Below are 20,009 nucleotides of genomic sequence, written 5' to 3'. Positions count from 1 at the left end.
AATTGGTATTTCAAAAAAGTATTATAACTACTAAAATATAAATTCTTTGGCTTAGAAGATTTTCAATTAGAAAATAACCGTCACACATGAAAACATTTTTTATTTTTCAACATACTTATATTACATTTGGGTTTTGATCACTAATTATAGAAATGCATGCACCTCTTTTTTTTTTTTTTGCTTTTTTTTTTTTGGAGAAAGGTTGGAGAACACCATCTATAACTTTATTGATATAATAAAAATTATATACAAACATTCAGGGTGGTAACCACAAAGAAAGATATAGACCTCACCTGGAAATCTAAATTTTCCGTAAACATGGATTCCACACATTGAATTACATGCATATCATAATAAGAAAAACACCTTCTCTACATTGGATGATTTTCATACAATAAACACACATAATAATAATGTCCTTGCCACTACACACCACACCCCCAACCTCAATGATTTTCATCCACCCTACTATACCTTGAGATCCATCAGTTGACGTAATGTAAGTCCATGGAATGGTCCAAGAGAGAAGGAAGGCCGACCAATAGATATCTCTTGAGCCACGTAGTGCATGGTTGGCCGAGAGTTTGGATCTGGCCGAATGCATGAAAGTGCCATGGACACCACAAATAAGACTTCCTGCACAATCTCAGTCGTTGGATCCGAGAGACGTTGGTCCAACAAATCCTTTAGCAGTGTATCATGTCCACTTGGTGATGACAAAGAGATGAGCTCCCCAGGATGCCTTCCCATCATCACTTCAAGTGCCACAACACCAAAGCTATATACGTCGCATTTTTCAGTCACCCTCATTGTAAATGCAAGCTCTGCAAGAAAGAAGATACTTCAGTCATGATCTTTTCATATATGATTAATAGCTAAACTCTTAATCATATATCAAAGTCACCTGGGTTTCTTAATCAAGGTTTCATATCTTTTAATTTCTTGTGCTTATTAAGCCCAAGACATCTTTATGATCAACTGTGCATATGCCAACTGAGAAGTATGTAGCATATCTATGAGGTATTGAAGATGGGCCAAACTTTTGGATGATCTTGCTAAAAAGTTATGATTGTCCACTCACCAGTCATCCTACATGTATACATTGTTTCTCCGAAAACTATCCATTGTTTTCACATGGTAGTGGCCCACCCAATAAAGAACCAGATTAATCATTGTATTGGGTGATTTGCATTGTTGGGCCTACCTTTACGTGTGCCTCAGGTGTCCGAAGTTCATGAGAAGTTGGCACGTGTAAACCAGAGTGCATTGATGTGTCTATAAGTATTGTTGTAGCTACACATTTCTTCTGCAAGGATTGGGTGATATGGGCATTGTTTCAAGGATTCTTCCAATCTTAGAACTTCTTTTGTTGCATGTGGCATTCACTGTGCGGGACATTATATCAACGGTTTCGATCATAGAGCTGTTGTACAACCTGCAATGATTGGGTGATATGGGCATTGTTTCAAGGATTCTTCCAATCTTAGAACTTCTTTTGTTGCATGTGGCATTCACTGTGCGGGACATTATATCAACGGTTTCGATCATAGAGCTGTTGAACCCTTGTACAATAAAGGAAAGCCAACCATTCTCAGGGATCTCTTGGCTGAACATTGCAGAGGATGCCATCTTTCCATATACATCATTTTCACATCTACTCGTATGGGATAAAAGCAATGAGCTTTCTCAATAATTTCTTAAATAGTGATAACTCATCCATCTACACTTGGTATCCATGTAAATCAATCCAGACCATCTGAAAACATGGCCCATATTGTAGATGGGGGCAGATCCCAAAAATTACACTTATCGGAGGATTTTATCCATCCAACTAGTGGCCAACAAATGTACAGTTAAGAAAAATAGATAGTCAGCACCACAAATTTAATAGCTAATAACATATGGTTAAGTTAGTTGGGTAACTTAAATCATGGTTAGACTTACCATGCAGCCAGATTATCTCCAGCATGCATAATGTAAAAACGATGGACTACAAGTGCAACTAAGAGAAAACATTATTCTTACTTTAATCTTCATTTGCATTGTTATATTAGTTTTGGGGTTGAGGATTGTAAAAATACAAACCCATGTATGTTTCTTTACAAGGCCTCTTGCAGCTGTTGGATTAGTTTCCCTAGATTGCAATATTTGACAACAGTACGATAACTTGTACACAAACCTTAGTATGTAATTGCCAACAGAGAGAAAAAAAAAAGAAAAAGAAAAAAAAAGAAAAAAAAGAAAAAAAAAGAAGAAAACAGGAAAGGTTAAGAAAAATAAAGATCAATTTCTAATAAAACTTTTAAAGCGTGGAGAATGAATTAACAGCTAACCTGGAGCGATGTATCCGTAAGTGCCTGCGAGCGTAGTCCAATTGGATGAATCAGGTATCAACAATCTTGCAGTGCCGAAGTCAGAGACACAGGCCTCAAATTCCGAATTCAGCAGAACGTTTTTGCTTGATAGGTCTCGATGGACAATTGGCTGGGTGCAATCACGGTGCATGTAAGATAATGCATGGGCCACACCTTTAATAATATTCACCCTTAGAGTCCAATCCAACTCTGCAGCTCCTCTGTCATTGCGTAGGATGCTAGCCAAGCTTCCCCTTTCCATGTACTCATAGACTAGAAATGAGAATTGAGCATGAGAACAAAAACCATAAAGCTTCACAATGTTGCGATGACGGATTTCTGTTAATGCTCGAATCTCATTTCTAAAACTTCTTTGATCAGATTGATCCCCACCTTCGAGTGGGTGAAGTTTCTTCACAGCTACTACTTGGCCTGATGGTAGATTTGCTTTATAAACTTTTCCATACCCTCCAATTCCGATGCAATATTTGTCGTCGAAACTCTCTGTCGCTTCCACGATCTGTTCAAATGCATCAATCCCATCATAATTCCATATTGAAAATGGATTTCTGTTGCTCCTTTCGAGAACCTCTTTCTCTTTATTTCTTCGTCTTTGGTAATAAATGGAAGAAACGCCGACGACTATATATAAAAGTAACAAGGCCGCCAAGAGAGGAAGAACAATGAAGATTACAACTTGGTGACCTTTTCTTGCATCACCATGGCTTGTTGAAGGAGCATTGCAAGGTCTCAAACCTTGCACTTCACCACATAAGCCTTTGTTTTTTATGAATGCCTCTACAAGAGCCTTCTGAAAGGCTTTGCTGTTGGGAATAGGGCCTTCCAAATCATTGTATGAAAAATCTACGGATTGTAAGCTGAGCATCCCTTCAAAAGATTTTGGAATTGAGCCAGAAAACATGTTGTGGGAGAGGTTTAACATTTCCAGCATATGCAAGTTCCCAATTTGTGATGATATCTCTCCATTGAGTGAATTATGACTAAGGTCTAGTGCACCCTGTAGGTGTATCAGGTTGCCTATCTGAAATGGAATGCTTCCATTCAAATAATTTTCACTCAATTTCAGATATCGTAGTTTGAAGCAGTTCCCCAACTGAGGTGGTATTGGACCAGCTAGGTTGTTCATTGATAGGTCCAGACTCTCCAAATTGGACAGTCTCCCAATTTCCTGAGGAACCCTATTCGAAAGCTGGTTATCACTTAAATTCAAGTTGAACAATGAAGTCAACCTCCCCAATTCCTTTGGAATCTCTCCTACCAGACGATTTGAAGAAAGACCAAGCACTCGTAGCCGCGCCAACCGCCCAATCTCGCGAGGAATTCTACCAGTGATCATGTTCCCGTAGAATTGTAGCATCATCAAGTTTCTGCATTCTCCCCAGTTCGGTGAGAGTTCACCAAACAACCTGTTGTTGCTGACGTCCATGAAATCGAGATGTGGGTATACACCAAAGGCTTTTGATACATTTGCAATGAGATGATTTCCTTCAAGTCTAACTCTAGTTAACCTAGAGCAATTTCTGAAGCTTTTTGGGATCTTGCCATTTAAATGGTTGTTTAATGCAATGAAGTGTTCAAGCTTGGTCAAGTTTCCAAAAGTGGAAGGAATAGAACCTGTTAGAAGGTTGTCTGCCAGGTCAAGAATGTTTAGATTCATTAAATTCCCAACTTCCGGTGGAATTGAACCAGAAATTTGATTGCTGTAGAGGTACAAAAGTGTAAGGTTTCTCAAATTACCTAAAGCAGGAGGGATTTGACCTGTCAGATTGTTATTGTACAATGCCAACCCATCCAAATTCTTGAGATTCCCTAATTGTGCAGGAATTGAACCAGAAATTTGATTGCTGAACAGGTACAAATGTGTAAGGTTTCTCAAATTACCTAAAGTGGGAGGAATTGGACCTGTCAGATTCATATCAGACAAGTCCAACTTAACCAAATTCTTGAGATTTCCTAATTGTGCAGGAATTGAACCAGAAATTTGATTGCTGTGGAGGTACAAAAGTGTAAGGTTTCTCAAATTACCTAAAGCAGGAGGGATTGGACCTGTTAGATTGTTTTGTGACAAAGCCAACTTGACCAAATTCTTGAGATTTCCTAATTGTGTAGGAATTGAACCAGAAATTTGATTGATGTGGAGGTACAAAAGTGTAAGGTTTCTCAAATTACCTAAAGCAGGAGGGATTGGACCTGTTAGATTGTTATTTGACAATGCCAACTCGACCAAGTTCTTGAGATTTCCTAATTGTACAGGAATTGAATCAGAAATTTGATTGTTATAGAGGTAGACGATTGTCAGCCTGGTTAAGTTACTTAAAGATGGAGGAATAGGCCCAGTTATTTCATTAGACCAGATGTCAAGCTCTGAAAGGTGAGAAAGGTTAGCCATTGAAGGAGGCAGAACTCCAGAGAGATTATTCATGGAGATATCGAGGGAGACGAGTTTGGAAAGAATTCCAATATCAGCCGGGATGGTTCCAGTGAGTGTGTTGTCACTGAGATTGAGACGGAGGAGGTTTGGAAATGACGAGAAGCTCAAGTTATCAAGCTTACCTTGCAAGCCTGCACTCGGTAAGCTTATCTCTATTATGCTTCCAAGGCCGTTGCAGGAGATCCCATACCATTTGCATGGAGAGATTGTGTTGGTACTAGCATTAGCAGATGGAAGTGACCATGAATGGAGAGCTTGTGGTGAGAAGATGCTGGCTTTCCATTCCATGAGAGCCTCTGCTTCTCCAAGTGTGGATGCTGGTGCTGTTGTAAAGGCATTGGAAGAAAGAAATTCTAAAAATAAAAGAAGAAAAGCAAGAGAGAGAGATTTCTGTATGGCCATGGCTGTTGTTGCTTATGGTCTGTTACGAACTTACGAGGATGGGTATTTATAGAAGGAGGTTGATCCTACTCTGGACAAGAACAGCTTGTCTTACTCTTACAAACAAAAAAAAAAAAAACAGAAGAAAAAGAGAGAGTTAATTGATACAGGCGCTGATTGTAGAAATGCATGTGCACACGATCTAAACGCCCCCAATTTGTGGACCCTAACTTAGATGAGGAATAATAGCTGAAATTAGATACGCAGGGCCCATATTTCAGACCTCTGTATGGACGCGGACTGCGTGCCAAGGACGCGGATTGGCTACTGATGCTGCTTCTGGCCACTGGTCGGTGCTCTGTGGGCCCCACCATGATGTATGTGTTTCATCCATGCTGTCCATTCATTTTTTTTTTTCAGATCATTTTACGGCATGAGCCTACAAATGAGGTAGATCCAAATATTAAGTTGACCGCTTCACAGGAAACAATGTTGATTGAATGCCCACCATTAAAAACTTCTTGAGCCACAAAAGTTTTGGATCCAGCTGATATTTGTTTTTTCCATTCATCCAGGTCTGTATGACCTAATCAATAGGTCGGATGTCAAATAAACAATACAGCGGGCCTTAGAAGGTTTTTAATGGTGGACATTAAATCACTACTGTTTTCCTGTAATGTGGTCCACCTGAGATTTAGATCTGCCTCATTTTTTGAATCAAGCTCTAAAATAATCTTGAAAAAATGGATAAACGGCATGGATAAAACACATACATCATGATGGGGCGTCAAAGGGTGGACAAGTTGCCTGCTTGCTACAAGCAGCGTACCCAACCAACGTTGATGATTTTTTGTATATCCACGCAATCCATCTGTTTCTTCATACCATTTTAGGATGGGATTACAAAAATTATCAAGATCCAAATCTCAGGTGAACCACTCAAAAACAGCGGTGATTGAGTGCCTCACCGTTAAAGTTTTCATAATGTTTATTTGAAATCTAACTTGTTAATAATGTCATGAAGATCTGGATGAAGGGAAGTATAGAGATCAGCTTGATCCAAAACCTTTTTGGCCCACAAAAAGCTTTTTTGTGATCATTCATCACTATTTCTAATGATATGGTCCACCTGAGATTTGGATCTTCTTAAGGTGGGACCCACATGGTTGATCCATGGATCCTTTGGCTTGAAAGCCAAAACCTTTAATTGAGTCCTGAGGGTGTGGTTGTTGTGAGTGCTTCAGGAGCCTCTTTGTTGTCTCTTTAATGTTTTGCGGCCAAGTTTTGTCGAAAGCTTTTTTAGGTGCTACTTTCTTTTTTGTAATTTTGTTCATGCTGCTCAGAGATCTACATGATAGGTGAGGCCCATTTTTTGGGGGGCTCAACCTAATGGTTAAAAAAACTGAAGGATCCTGATGATCAGATTAGGGCTCTGGCATAGCGGAAGGAAAAAAAAAAAAAGCCCTCCACTTATCACAGGATAATCATTGTGTGAGTTCCATGTATCTAAAATCATGCAAATATGATCATCAGAGGAGAACACATGATTTTAACCATTGGACACTTTCTAATAACTATTCATTTCATTTCAATAAGTGTGGCCCACCTGATGATCAATAGGCCATGTTTTTACGACATGGAAACTAGGTATTCTTAGGACAACCTGAGGAGTAGCTCTGGTGTGGCATGAGTATGGCTTGCTTCTACGCGCGAGGTACTCAAATTGCTCTAGTGAAGTCATGCAATGGAAATAATTAAGATGAGCTTTGATGGAAAGAGGTAAAGACCACTTTTATTTCTCCCTTGAGTTGTGTAAACTTCCAAAGCAGATTGGACTGGACCTCCCATATCTCAAGACTTCTAAGGCACGTTTCGATAGCTCATAATGTAGTTAATTACAAATAATAAAAACAAAGTATTATAACATAATACATTATATTAATAAAAGGCGTTTGGAACACTAATTAGGATAATATTCTAAAGGTATTATACATGCTTGATGACTTGTTTTCTTAATTTTTAGAAACCTAGAATTGTAAGCTTAAGTCATTTCATACATTCTCTCCCTCTCGCACATTTCTCTCATCTCCCTTCTGTCTCATTCTCTCCCCAGTGGACCCCACACCATGTGCAGTCCAAACCAGTGATTGGATCTCCTCAATTGTAATCAATGCACCTCTCCTTTTTCCAATCCATGACTAGATGGTTATGACAATCAACTCCAGAGACTCAGAGTCAAGTCTCCATTTTGTTGGGTTTTGCAAATTTTCAAGTAGTAGGCCCATCAATGGATGTATTTAGTCTAGATTTTAAGCTGGTTTGTTTGGGCTTATCAAGCCTAGTCTATTACAAGGTTTTATTTTACATGGCCCACATTGAAAGAGACCATTGAATTAGAGCTGGCAATATTCTTTGACTCTGTCAGCCCATGGAGGGATGGCCAGTACTTGGCCTCAGGTCATGCATATTGTGTTGCGCTTCGTTTTTAGCCTGAAACTATTAAGTAGGTTAGAAGATGTGGCGTGCAATGACATGAAGAGAGAAATTGGGACTGCAATGACCCAAATTGCATAGGCACATGGAAAGGATGACATGTGCCAGCTAACTAATCATTACGGGACAAACATGCATCGGATCCACACTATAAAGAAATCCAAAACTTACATCAGTCACACCATAGGGAAGAGGGTTTTTCACCACAGGAAAGAGTGTTAGATCTTTCCTAAAAATTTTAAATTTACATGGTTTGGCCAACATGAGTATTAGATGTTGGAAATTATACATATTAATATAATTTCTGTATAATATAGAGACCGAAAATTAAAATTAGCTTGAATAAGGACAGGTTGAAGCACGTCTGAAATGCTGTCCTTAAAGCGTTATTTGCCCCTACTCAAGTGAATTGAGTATGCTGATAGGTTACAGGCAAACCGCTTCTAGGATACGATGAGCCTGGTGTGGGTCTGTGTTTGCCACTAGCGCCTCTATAGCCACATTGCCTCACATGCCCCTGCTCTCGCACCAAGCTTGAGACTGAAACCAAGACTGAGACTGAGACCGTGCCTGTGCTCGAGCCCGAGCACGAGCGCGTGTGTGGGGGTGTTCCAGTGCTACGAACTAGAACACGTAAGGTCCATAGTCCTTGAACTAGGTAAGTAAATATTATAATACTCCACTGTTTTCATTTAAACCACAAAATCTTCTTTTTCCTTTCCCATGTGGGACTATTCTTAAAAACTCCCCAAAAAGTTTTTTTACAAAACTTTTAATATATTTTCTATTATATTTTATTTTGCAACAATCCCTCACTTGATTTTTTTTAAATATATTTTCTCGATTTAACATTTCTGCCAGAATAATCAGCTTATATGCATAAAGAAAGATATCTTTCGATTTGAATCTTTCCTTAGTGTACGTATCTCAAAACTCTGTCGAAATGACTGGTGGCTATAGCTTTGAACCAGTTATTCCTAGATAACAGAGTCGGAGAAACCACACACATATTCACTATGTGTTTATTAGAATTCCCACAATCTTGCTCAACACATTTAATAGCGATGTGCTTATCCTAATTTGTGAACGATTCCGAAATAAAACTCCTAACTCTCATGAGATACGGCACCATCTCTACGTTTATATAGGTGAAATCCTTCCAGTGTCTCCGTTAGTATAAGATACTTGTCCTTTAGAGTGGATTTCATTAAGAGTTCTAAGACTCAACCCTCTATCATAACGCTCAGCACTTATCTATTATGGATGAGGTTATATATTTTAGTGCTGAAAAACTTTCCACATATCAATGATTTGTTCTTACTCATTAAACCCAAAATTAGAGATTTTTTGACTTTATGTTGGGTTACCGTTACTAGTGAAACTTTGGTTGAAGAGTTTCAACCCCATCCTTCTAAATGTAGCATTTACTATCTCTCTCGGTAGAGGTTTAGTAAAAGGGTCTGCTAGGTTATTGCTTAATTTCACATAGAAAATAACAATGATTCCATCTCGAATCAATTATTTGACATAATCATGTTGAAGACTGATATGTTTAGACTTACCATTATAAGTACCGCTATAGGCTCTAGCCAATATGCCTTCACTATCATAATGTAGTGACACAGCTGATATAGGCTTTACACAGAAAGGGATTTCTAATAGAATGTCCCTTAGCCACTCAGCCTCTTTGCCTGTTGCAGCAAAGGCTATGAATTCAGACTCCGTAGTCGAGTGTGTTATGAAAGTCTGTTTCTTAGATCCTCAAGATACAGCTGCACCTTATAGGGTGAATACCCACCTTGTAATAGACTTGTTGTCCCCTGCACTTGATATCCAGCTCGCATCAGTATATCTTTCCAATACGGCAGAAAACTCTGAATAAAATAGTCTTAAGTCTTTGGTTGCTTTTAAGTAACCAAGGACTCTACTGATTGCATTACAGTGTTCAGTACTGGGGTTACTAGTAAACCTACTAAGTTTACTTACAGCATATGCGATATCAGGTCCAGTACATTGCATAGCATACATAAGACTCCATATAGCACTCGCATATTCTAATTGTGCAACTGTTCTTCCGTTATTCTCTTTTAGCTTGATACTTGGATCAAATGAGGTTTTTGCTTCTTTTATATTTAGATGGTTAAACTTGTGTAGCATCTTCTCAATATAATGAGATTGACACAAACCATCACCCCCACAATATTTTTTAACTTTGATACCTAGAATGGTATCAACTTATCCAAGATCCTTCATTTTGAATACGGAAGATAGAAATCTCTTTATTTCAGTCACACCTTCCATTTTATTACTTATTATTAACATGTCATCAACATACTTTGTTTTCATTTCCTGGTAGAACAAATCCTTCACGTTGTTCCATATATACCTCCTTATTGAGGTCACCATTCAGGAATGCAGTCTTTACATCCATTTGGTGGATGTGACGATGATGTATGGAAGCTAGCGCAAATAATATCCTAATGGATGTTATCCTAGCTACAAGAGAGTATGTGTCAAAGTAATTTATCACTTCTTTTTCTATAAAACCCTTAGCTACTAATCGAGCTTTAAAGGTTTGGATAGTCCCATCAGTGTGATATTTCTTCCTAAATACCCATTTATAAATTATAGGTCTAAAACCTGGAGGTAAGTTAACTAGTTCCCATGTTTGATTTGACATTATAGATTCCATTTCATCATTTAGAACTTTTTTCCAGAAAGTTGAGTCTTTAGAGGATACAACTTCTTTATATGTTTTAGGATCATCTTCTATAGTCATCACTATAGGTATTTTTCTTATAACATTTTCTTTATCTCCTTTTACAAGATGGAAAATGATGTGTTGTAAGTCTATGTAGTCATCTCCTAGACTCTTCTCTATTATTGTCTTTTGAATCCTACAAGGTTCAACTGGAGTTCCCACTATCTGTGAAGCTTTGCTATCTAGTTCTCTATTAAGAGTTTGGACATCATTATCCTTTAACTCCAAGGATAGTGAGTTCTTAAAGAACTCAACGTCTCTTAATTCTATTATTGTATTAGACTATATATCTAGAAGTCTATAAGCTTTACTATTTTGTGCATACCCTACGAAGGCGCACTTAATAGCTCTTGGTCCTAACTTAGTTCTTTTTGGATCAAGGGTTCTGCAATATGCAAGACACCCCCACACTTTAAGATATCCTAGGTTAGGTTTTCTACCTCTCCATGTTTCATATGGAGATATTTTATATTTTTTAGACGGAATTCTATTTAGAATATGGCATGCTGCAAGCAGTGCCTCACCCCATAGACTTAGTGGCAACTTTGCTCTTATCAGCATTGAGTTAACCATTTCTACTAATGTTTTATTCTTTCTTTCAACTATTCCATTTTGTTGAGGCGTGTATGCCGTAGTACATTGATGTATTTGTCCATGTTTTTCATAGAAGTTATCGAATTCATTGGAGAAGTATTCTCCTCCTCTATCGCTACAAAGAATTTTTATCTTCTTGTTTAGTTGATTCTTTACTTTTGCATTATATATTTTAAACATGTTCAATGCTTTATCTTTGCTCTTTAATAGATAAATATACACATATCTAGAGCAATCATGTATAAAGGTTATGAAGTACCGTTTACCTCCATGAGTAAGAACGCCATTTAATTCATAGATGTCACTGTGCACAAGATCCAATACTTGAGACGCTCTTTCAACACTTGAAAAAGGTATCTTTGTCATTTTGGATCGTATGCACACTTCACATTTATCAATTTCATTATCTGTGTATGAGATTAAACCATTTTTAGCCATGAACTTCAAGGTACTATACCCTATATGGGCTAGTCTATCATGCCACGGTCTAGCGGATTCAACTATATACGCAGAAGTGCTACTTTCATTCAGAGAAAACTTAACCATCCCGTTATAAGCATATCTCTTTTCGACAAAATTTTCATTCTTAGATAATCAGTTTTCCTGACTCGTACACCACCCTTATGCCTAGTTTACCCAGAAGATCCCCAAAAACTAAGTTTCGCCTCATGTCTGGGATGTGCAGTACATTAGTCAGAATCACTTTCTTCCCAGAGGTGAATATCAGTTCGACAGTTCCTTTACCGACGACCTTTGATGGGACTTCATTACCCATTTGGACTTCTTGACCATCGGTCAATTCCTCATAAGTTTTGAAGGCTGATTTGTTATAGCACACATGTACTGTAGTGGCAATATCATACCACCAACTAGAACTTTGGCTTGGATGGTATTCACCTCAGTGATTATAACCACAATATCGCCTTCTTTTACTGCACTTGTCTCTTTTTTAGATTTGCGATATCGGCATACTCGAGCATAGTGCCCGGTTTTTCCACAGACATGGCATGAGCCTTTGAACTTTCCGTTCTTCTTTTGGGTGTTTTTCTTGAATTTTTCTTTATTGGGTTTTAGGGAATCGTCCTTCTCGGGATTCTTATTATTAGTGTTCTCTACTGTATGTACATTGGACGAGGCATTCCTGTTATCATTCTTTCTATCGCAGTTATGGGATTCTTCCTCAATTTTGAGGTGTTTTTGAATTTGTTCCAGTATATAGTCCTCAGTTTTATGCAGCAACTTCTTTCTATAGTCTTTTCATATCGGTGACAATTTAGCGATTATAGCCCCGACTTGGAATGATTCAGGAATATCAATCTTTATAGCTTTGATTTTGTTTAATATTAGCTACAGTTCTTGGATTTGGGGCAGCAGCGGTTTGTTATCTACCATGTTGATGTCAAAATACCTGGTGATGAAAAACTTGTTGGTACCTTCTTCTTCAGCCTTGTATTTGAATTCCAAAGTGGCCCAAATCTCCTTTGTTGATGACGTCTATTGGTACAGATCGTATAGGCAGTCGGAGAGTGTGTTCAGTATGTGTCCTCAACATAAGAGTTCGTATTCAGCTCATTTGGTGCGAGTAGCCACCTGTTCAGGTGTGTCTGTGTCGGATGCTTCAGGTAGTGCTTGCAAATTTGGATCTAATATGTAGTAGATCTTTAGCGCCGTCAGAAGAAATTTTTGCTTGTTTTGCAATCTCGTAAAATTGGTTCCATCGAACCGATCAAGACGTATCAAGTCCTGATTCATCAACTTGATGGATGAAACACTATCGGCTTCCATCAAATAACGCTTTAAGATTGTTGAAAATTATACAGATTAATATAATTTCTGTATAATATGGAAACCGAAAAATAAAATTAGCTTGAATAAGGACAGGCTGAAGCATGTCGAAACGCTGTCCTTAAAGCGTTATTTGCTCCTACTCAAGTGAATTGAGTATGCTGATAGGTTATACGTAAACTGCTTGTAGGATACGACGAGCCTGGTGTGGGTCTGCGTTCAGCAAACATAAAGGCCCACCTATTGGAAATCTGTTACACTCAGTTTGGCAGAAATACAATAAAAGAAAAAATCTCAGAAGAAAGAAAGAGAAGAAAATTTTGATTTAGACCACTGCACTGGTCAATTTTTCAGCCACCGGTTTAATTGAACCGTTCAAGACTATACCTTTGGTCTGTTCTTCAAGCTAAGGTTCAACCCCTGCTGTCTTGCTGGAATCACTGGAGTATAGGAGAAGAGTAGTGGGCTGTCTCAGTTCGTAAGAGTCTGCTGGAGTGGGTTGAGAGATGGTTTGGAAATCCATCCAGGCCCTCCTTTTATAGGCTATAGTGGCTGGGGGTTATGGTCCAGGGAAATAAATCACATGACCGTTTTCTAGCTGTTGGAGAAAACTAGCCATTTATGGTCATTTTCTGACTGTTGTGCATGAGCCATTAAGCTGCTGTATGCTGACTGTTGTGAGACAGCAGATAGCCGTTTGCATGCTGACTGTTGTGAGACATCGGCTAGCTGTTTTCTAGCTGTTAGGCTAGCCATACAGCAGTTACTGCTGGACCCTGCACTAATGGCACAGCTGTTACAGATTTGCTGTAACAACTCTATTTCATCTCTCTATATATACTAGAGGACTCTCATTCAGTCCTCTAGTCTCCCCTTCAGTCAGCCATCCGCCTTATCCACTTAGTCGCACCGCGACTCATCGCACACGTCTCGCTTCGGGTCGCGCCTCTACAGCCACACTGCCTCACATGCCCACGCCCTCGCACCAAGCCCGAACCCGAGATCGAGCCCGAGCGCGCACGGATGTTTCAGTGTGTACACGCAAGGTTCATAGTCCTTGGACTAGGTAAGCAAATATTATAATACTCCATTGTTTTCATTTAAACCATAAAATCTTCTCTTCACTTTCCCATGTAGGACTATTCTTAAAAAACCCCCAAAAAGCTTTTTACAAAACTTTTAATATATTTTCTATTATATTTTATTTTAAAATATATTTTATAAAATCAATATTTTGCAACATTAGAATGCCCTGATTCTTGGAGAATCAATTAATCCTGGTGTGGAATGTCAGGTGAGTGGATTGGATGGTGGATGCACACCAAAGTGGACACCACATGTAATGTGGACTATTTAAATGATGAGACTTCTTATCTCAGCTATTTTCCATGGTGTGTACTAAGTGTTGAAACAGCCTGATTTTTGGGCCCTGGTTTAAATAAGAGTAGCACACTTGATTGACGGGGTGGATCTCATCCACATGAACTTGGTCCTCATTAAATAAAAGTAATGCATCGAATACATACGCAGTCTTGGACTGCATTTTGGAATTCAGGCAGAGAAGATCGGAGAGAGAGACCGGGGTGGAACTACTTACTCGGGGTAAAGAGTAAGCGGGGTAGAAATGACTAATTGCTTCTTTTGTGTGTGTGTGGGCCAAGCTATGGCTTCTACCCATCCGTCGAAAACCACTACTATGATTGGTTCAGTTCCCAAACCTTGAGAAAAAAATCATTAATGCATCACCTAAGTAAATGGATCAAAGAGCGGCTTAGACGTAATAATTTATTTATTGGTGGAGACATGAGCTTAAATTCTAAGATTAATAAATAGTTGAGGATTGAGTCATGGAAGTTGATCGTGGTTATTCTGCAAGTCCTTTCCCACGAACTTAGTCTATAAAAGTTGCACATGGCATCAACTGTCATATGTGTATGGCATCAAACCTCTCCTACAGAGACATTCCATTGGACGCCCTAAAAATAATCCAATCAACTGTCCGGTGGGCCACCACTTAAATTTGGAGGCCTTTAGGTGGTTGAAATTGTTTTTCATAGTGTGGCCAGCCTAATGGTTGGATAGGCCTGTTTTCAGGGGCATTCCATTAGTCATGGTGATTTTCACTTAATACATGGGTTGGATGGCATTACCCAATATATATTTGACCCAGAAATGCAACAGTATACAAACATATCAATAGGTTTTTAAACAGAGGTGAATCATGATATAAGAAAGGGTAATCTTTCAGTGATCCACACAGTTCATCTGTTGGGAATCTTGGGACCCATTTAATGGGTGGCATTGAACGAATATAACCATCTAAATCTAAGCCCTGCAAGTTGCAGATAACATTGAAATACAGCCAATGATTTAATGAGAACGGGTCTGGCAATCAGATCATAATTGAGATTGTAAAAGTGGATAACATGCACATTTCAGCCACACACAGACATATAGACTGCATGTGCCATGATCTAGACTTCCATTCTGGGCTTATAGTCCATCCGCATGCAGTTTGGAACAAGATTTCCACGATCCCACATTTATGACACACATATGACGTCTATGTTCACTAACATGGATGATATCAGCCGTCTATCAATAAAGATGAGTGGGGAATGCGAAGGCTATCTTATGCTAGCAAGCTGACACGGTAGAGCTAGTGACATGGGAATACAGTAGATTCATCTCTCCACGGTACTCTTTCTTGAGGTAACGGCTTAATCTGATTAGCAGACCCATAATTTTATCTACTTTACCTATTCTTCTTCCATACATTTAGTAATTTTATTCCATCCAAAATAATTTTACTTCTTGATGTTAAGAATAGAAAATAATAAACCATCCAGTTTGTTAGACATAGTTCCGCTTCCGTTAGAAGATGGATTTCAAATTCAAATTTGAATGAGGATTTAGATGAGGAGATAGGGATAAGACCGGATAATTTTTGGTCTCATCCAAACTCCCAATCCTTCTTATAAATAGGATGAGGTGAAAATACATTAACGATCAAGAGGAGTAAAAAGACAAAAAGTGACATATTGAAATCTGTCCTTTTAGCTTGTCCTTAGGACGATCTAAACCATAGATCGTAATCCGGGGCCATCTATACCGTAGAATCAGATGGGTGATTAGATCAATCTGCTCCAGTAGTGGTTAGGCAGACCACTAGATCTAGACAGTTCATTTTCGACTTTGTGAAGGTTTCATATGGTGTAGACCGTCAGATCTCGAGGGCTCACTCTTCTGCACATACTTTCAAAGTTGCCGTTTGACCACCCTAGGGGACAGGGTATCCTATCTCCACTGGACATTGCATGTGGTGTGATGTGTATGTTAGGCAATTGTTACTGTGCCCCTACGATTGCTGTGTGGGCCATGCGAAAGCTTTTGATTTTTCTCATCTCTATCGCAGGAAAATCCTTTTCAACTCAGTAGTCCAAATAATGACAAATGTGGCTGTGCTACATTTAGAAGGCAAAAGATAAGATAAGGACTGCATGAGTAGGCTCATCATAGCATTTTTTTTTTTTGGTTAACTAAGCCATGTGAGTAGAACTTCATGAGATGAGAAAGAGTATAGCTTTGTAGAATGCTCAATAACCTTAATTAGGGTGAGATGATGTATTATATATACTCAATAATTATAAAAGTGCTCTTAGGCTGATATATACTTTGTTGTGTATATGTCATATGTATATATACAAATATTAATTCTTGCAAACTAATGATTGCTATGGTGGCATTGGTTTATCTTTGAATAAAAGAAACTGAGAAACATCAGTAGAAAAGGTAGGATCCTATAAGTATGGCTTGATTCCATTTGTGAGGTGCTCAAATTAGCATTCCTATAAGTAAAACAGATAAGAGTGACGTCATGAACTGACAATAAAATGAGCTTTGATGGAAAGGCAAAGAAAGAACCTTGTTTCTCCCTTGAGTTTTGGGTAAAATTCCAAAGCAGAGACTTGACTGGATCCCTCAATAATTTCAAGAATTCTAGGCCCACTTAGATAGCTTGTTATGTACCTAATTATAAAATTTTAAAACGATGCATTATGCTTAACCATTTGGAACACACATTAGGATTATAATCACAAGGTATTATGCATGCATCATGGCTTCTTTTCGTCATTTTTAAAAACCTGAAGTAGAATTCTGAGCTTCAAGTCATTTTCATACTCTCTTCCTCTCTCTCACATCTCTCTCATCCTCTCCCCGGTGGTACCGACATCATGTTTAGTCCAAACGAGTGATAGGATCTCCCCTGTTGTAATCAATATGTACTGCTCCTTTTTCCTATCCAGGATCGGATGGACAATCAACTTTAGTAACTTTTAAAGTCAAGTCTCATTTTTTTTGTTGGGTTTTGCAATTTTCCATGGAATGGGCCCGAGAATGGATGGATTAGGTCTAGATTTTAACTGATTTGTTTGGGCTTGCCTAGTCTATTACAGGCTTTTATTTTGCTCAACCCAAACTCAAGGGGACCATTAAATTAGAGCTGGCAGCGGTCATTGATTCTGGTCAGTCCATGGGCCAGATGGCCAGTAGTTATTCTCAAGTCACGCTTGTTGACTTGTGCTTCATTTTTAGCCTTAAACTGTAAGTAAACAAAGAGATGTGCGTGCAATAACATGGAGAGAAGAAGGAAGAGAGAAATCAGGACAACAGTAGCCTAAATTGCACAGGCACATGGAGAGAATGGCTTGTACTAGCTAAACAATTAATCACTATGTGTGGACAAATATGCATCAGATCCACCCGGTCCATCAGTTGGACCATCAAATTTTCACCATGTATTCTAGAAATTCGGAGAAATTTAATACTTACATTAGCCGCACCATAGGGAAGGGTGTAAAATCATTCCTAAAAGCTTTAAATTCACATGGTTTAGCCAACATGAGCATTAGAATGTCCTTATTTTTGGAGAATCAATTAATCCTGGTGTGGAATATGAGATGAGTGGATTAGATGGTATACACACACCACAGCGGACCCCACATATAACTTGCAGCAGTTTAATGATGAGACTTCTCGTCTCAGCTTTTTCCCCATAGTGTGTACGACTTGAGTGTTGAATCAACCTGATTTTCGGGCCCTAGTCCAAACAAAGAGTGGCACACTTAATTGATGGGGTGGATTATCATCCACATGAAATCCTTCCATCTTCGTCAAACAACAGTGTTGATGTCCACCCAAATTCACAGGCTGCATTTTAGAAATCAGAGAGAGAGAGAGACTCGGGTGGAAAGACTTTCGCGGGTAGAAGATAAGGTATTAGTTAGCTTTTGCTGGTGAAATCTGAGCTGTCATTCCGGCTATATTTTTAAGTTTCTAAAATATCCCTATCTTTAATTAAAAAGTTTTCTTATATCCTTTGTATCTTGAAACCGTTGAAACTAATTATAGGAGCAGAAATGTCCAAATGCTTCTCGTGTCATATATAGTATAGAAGGGCCAACCGATGGCTTCTCATCTATCCACCTAAAACCACATCTAGGAATGGTTCAGTCCTAAAAAGAAAAAGCTATTAACGGGCTACTTCAAGTAAATGAATCAAAGAGTGGCACTTGGGCGTAATACTCTGTTTATGAGTGGGAAGCATGCTTAAGTTCTAAGACTAATTAGTAAATAGGTGAGGATTGGGTCTTGGGTCATGAGCTACAACATGGGTAAGAGTTTGAATTGTTGGCCTGTTTGGTAGATAAGTCAGACCCAGGCCAACTTAACCAGAAACAAATCCTACCCTCTTCCACCAGTTGAAAATGTGTATTTATTTATTTATTTATTTCATTTCATTATAGAGGTGATCAAGAATGCAAGGTTGCAACACTGAGCTTAAGGTTCAAACCAGTGATATAGGACGGGAGCCGCCCATTATCACAATTGGGGCCATATAATACATGCTTTTAGGCTAGAACCTACTAAATTGTCCATGTTTCCTCGTTCTAAAGCCATACCATTCAACCCGGATGGTTTTGAGTGACCTGCCCTTGTAAAATAATAACTTGGATCAGACCCGACAAGCAAAAGCAAACCAATTCATCATATGGGCCCACGACCCATCCTGTGCTGACTCAGGTTGTGTGGTACTGTCTGATGCTGGAAAAGCTCTGTAAGCCCACTATGATGTATGTGTTTTTTGCACACCACCTATCTATTTTGCCAGCTGGTTTTAAGGTATGGGCCTAAAAATAAGGTAGATCCAAAACTCTGGTAAACCACACCACAGATAACAATTGTGATTTAACAGCTACCATTAAAAACTTCCAAAGGCTCACTGTAATATTTATTTGCCATCCACCTTTTGATTATAGGTCACACATCCCAGTGGTGGGTGTATCCGTGACTGCACTCAGTCTCATTCTTATTCCTTGCAATCTGCCTTGGAAGTTGGGCCAGTTCGTCTACAAGTCCTTGTTGTGCCAGGAGCTTATTCTAGAAAAGTTGCACGTGGGGCCAACTGCCATATGTATATGGCATTCAGCCTGTCCATCAGGGCGTCCCTTTGGACACCCTACAAATCAGGGCCAGCGCAGAGAACATCCCACGCCTGCCTATCATAAACCCCCCGTACCCAAATCTGAAACAAAAGGCTACATGCTACGCAGCCCCACTTGAGTGAATAGGCTGGTTTGGTGAAGTGACGCAAGGAAGGCCGTGTAGTTGAGCACCGTCTTCCTCCCGGGGGGTAATTGTTTCAAATTCACAGAACTTCTATAAACTTCTCACACCTCGAATCCACGAGGAAAAGAAAATAGAAGTAATTCTAAAATATTCAAAATAATTTTATTGATGATGAAAAACGAGTTCACAACTCTATAAATAAGGCAACGAACCCAGGGAGAAGTTTTGGAATCATACTATAATTGAAACTCTTAGAAATCACAGTTTACTATAAAAAGTAAACTTATTATTTATAAATGGTCATGATTCGTACTAGTGTGCTTTGTTTTCGGCCAAAAATAGTAAGTGTCCTATTTGGCCAAACCACGATGTTCCCCTAACTATTCTAATCACTTTTAATGTTGGGCGCAACTTCTAAAGCCCAACAGATGAAGAGTTATACTCAAACTAAAACTTACTATAAATAGTAAAAACAAAATTAAAACAGGAATTCAATGGTCGATCTGATGGTATTTCACAAATTTGGCATGCACAACCCAGCATTGCTAAAGTAGCTCGT

At 38.8% G+C, this 20,009-nt stretch overlaps 1 protein-coding gene across 1 annotated transcript; it reads right to left on the bottom strand.

Moving 5' to 3' along the window:
* Positions 1-202: 202 nt before the first annotated feature.
* Positions 203-3,787, bottom strand: LOC131240563 (MDIS1-interacting receptor like kinase 2-like). Its single transcript, XM_058238852.1, has 2 exons — positions 2,334-3,787; positions 203-824 (listed from the first exon to the last, which is right to left on the bottom strand). The coding sequence occupies exons 1-2, from the start codon at positions 3,733-3,735 to the stop codon at positions 469-471; spliced, it is 1,758 nt and encodes a 585-aa protein (XP_058094835.1). The 5' UTR covers positions 3,736-3,787; the 3' UTR covers positions 203-468.
* Positions 3,788-20,009: the final 16,222 nt, after the last annotated feature.

The sequence above is a fragment of the Magnolia sinica genome, chromosome 3 (genome assembly GCF_029962835.1).
Source record: "Magnolia sinica isolate HGM2019 chromosome 3, MsV1, whole genome shotgun sequence".
NCBI classification, from domain to species: domain Eukaryota; kingdom Viridiplantae; phylum Streptophyta; class Magnoliopsida; order Magnoliales; family Magnoliaceae; genus Magnolia; species Magnolia sinica.
The sequence above is the reverse complement of the archived record's forward strand: the minus strand, read 5'-3'. Positions and strand labels throughout refer to the sequence as shown.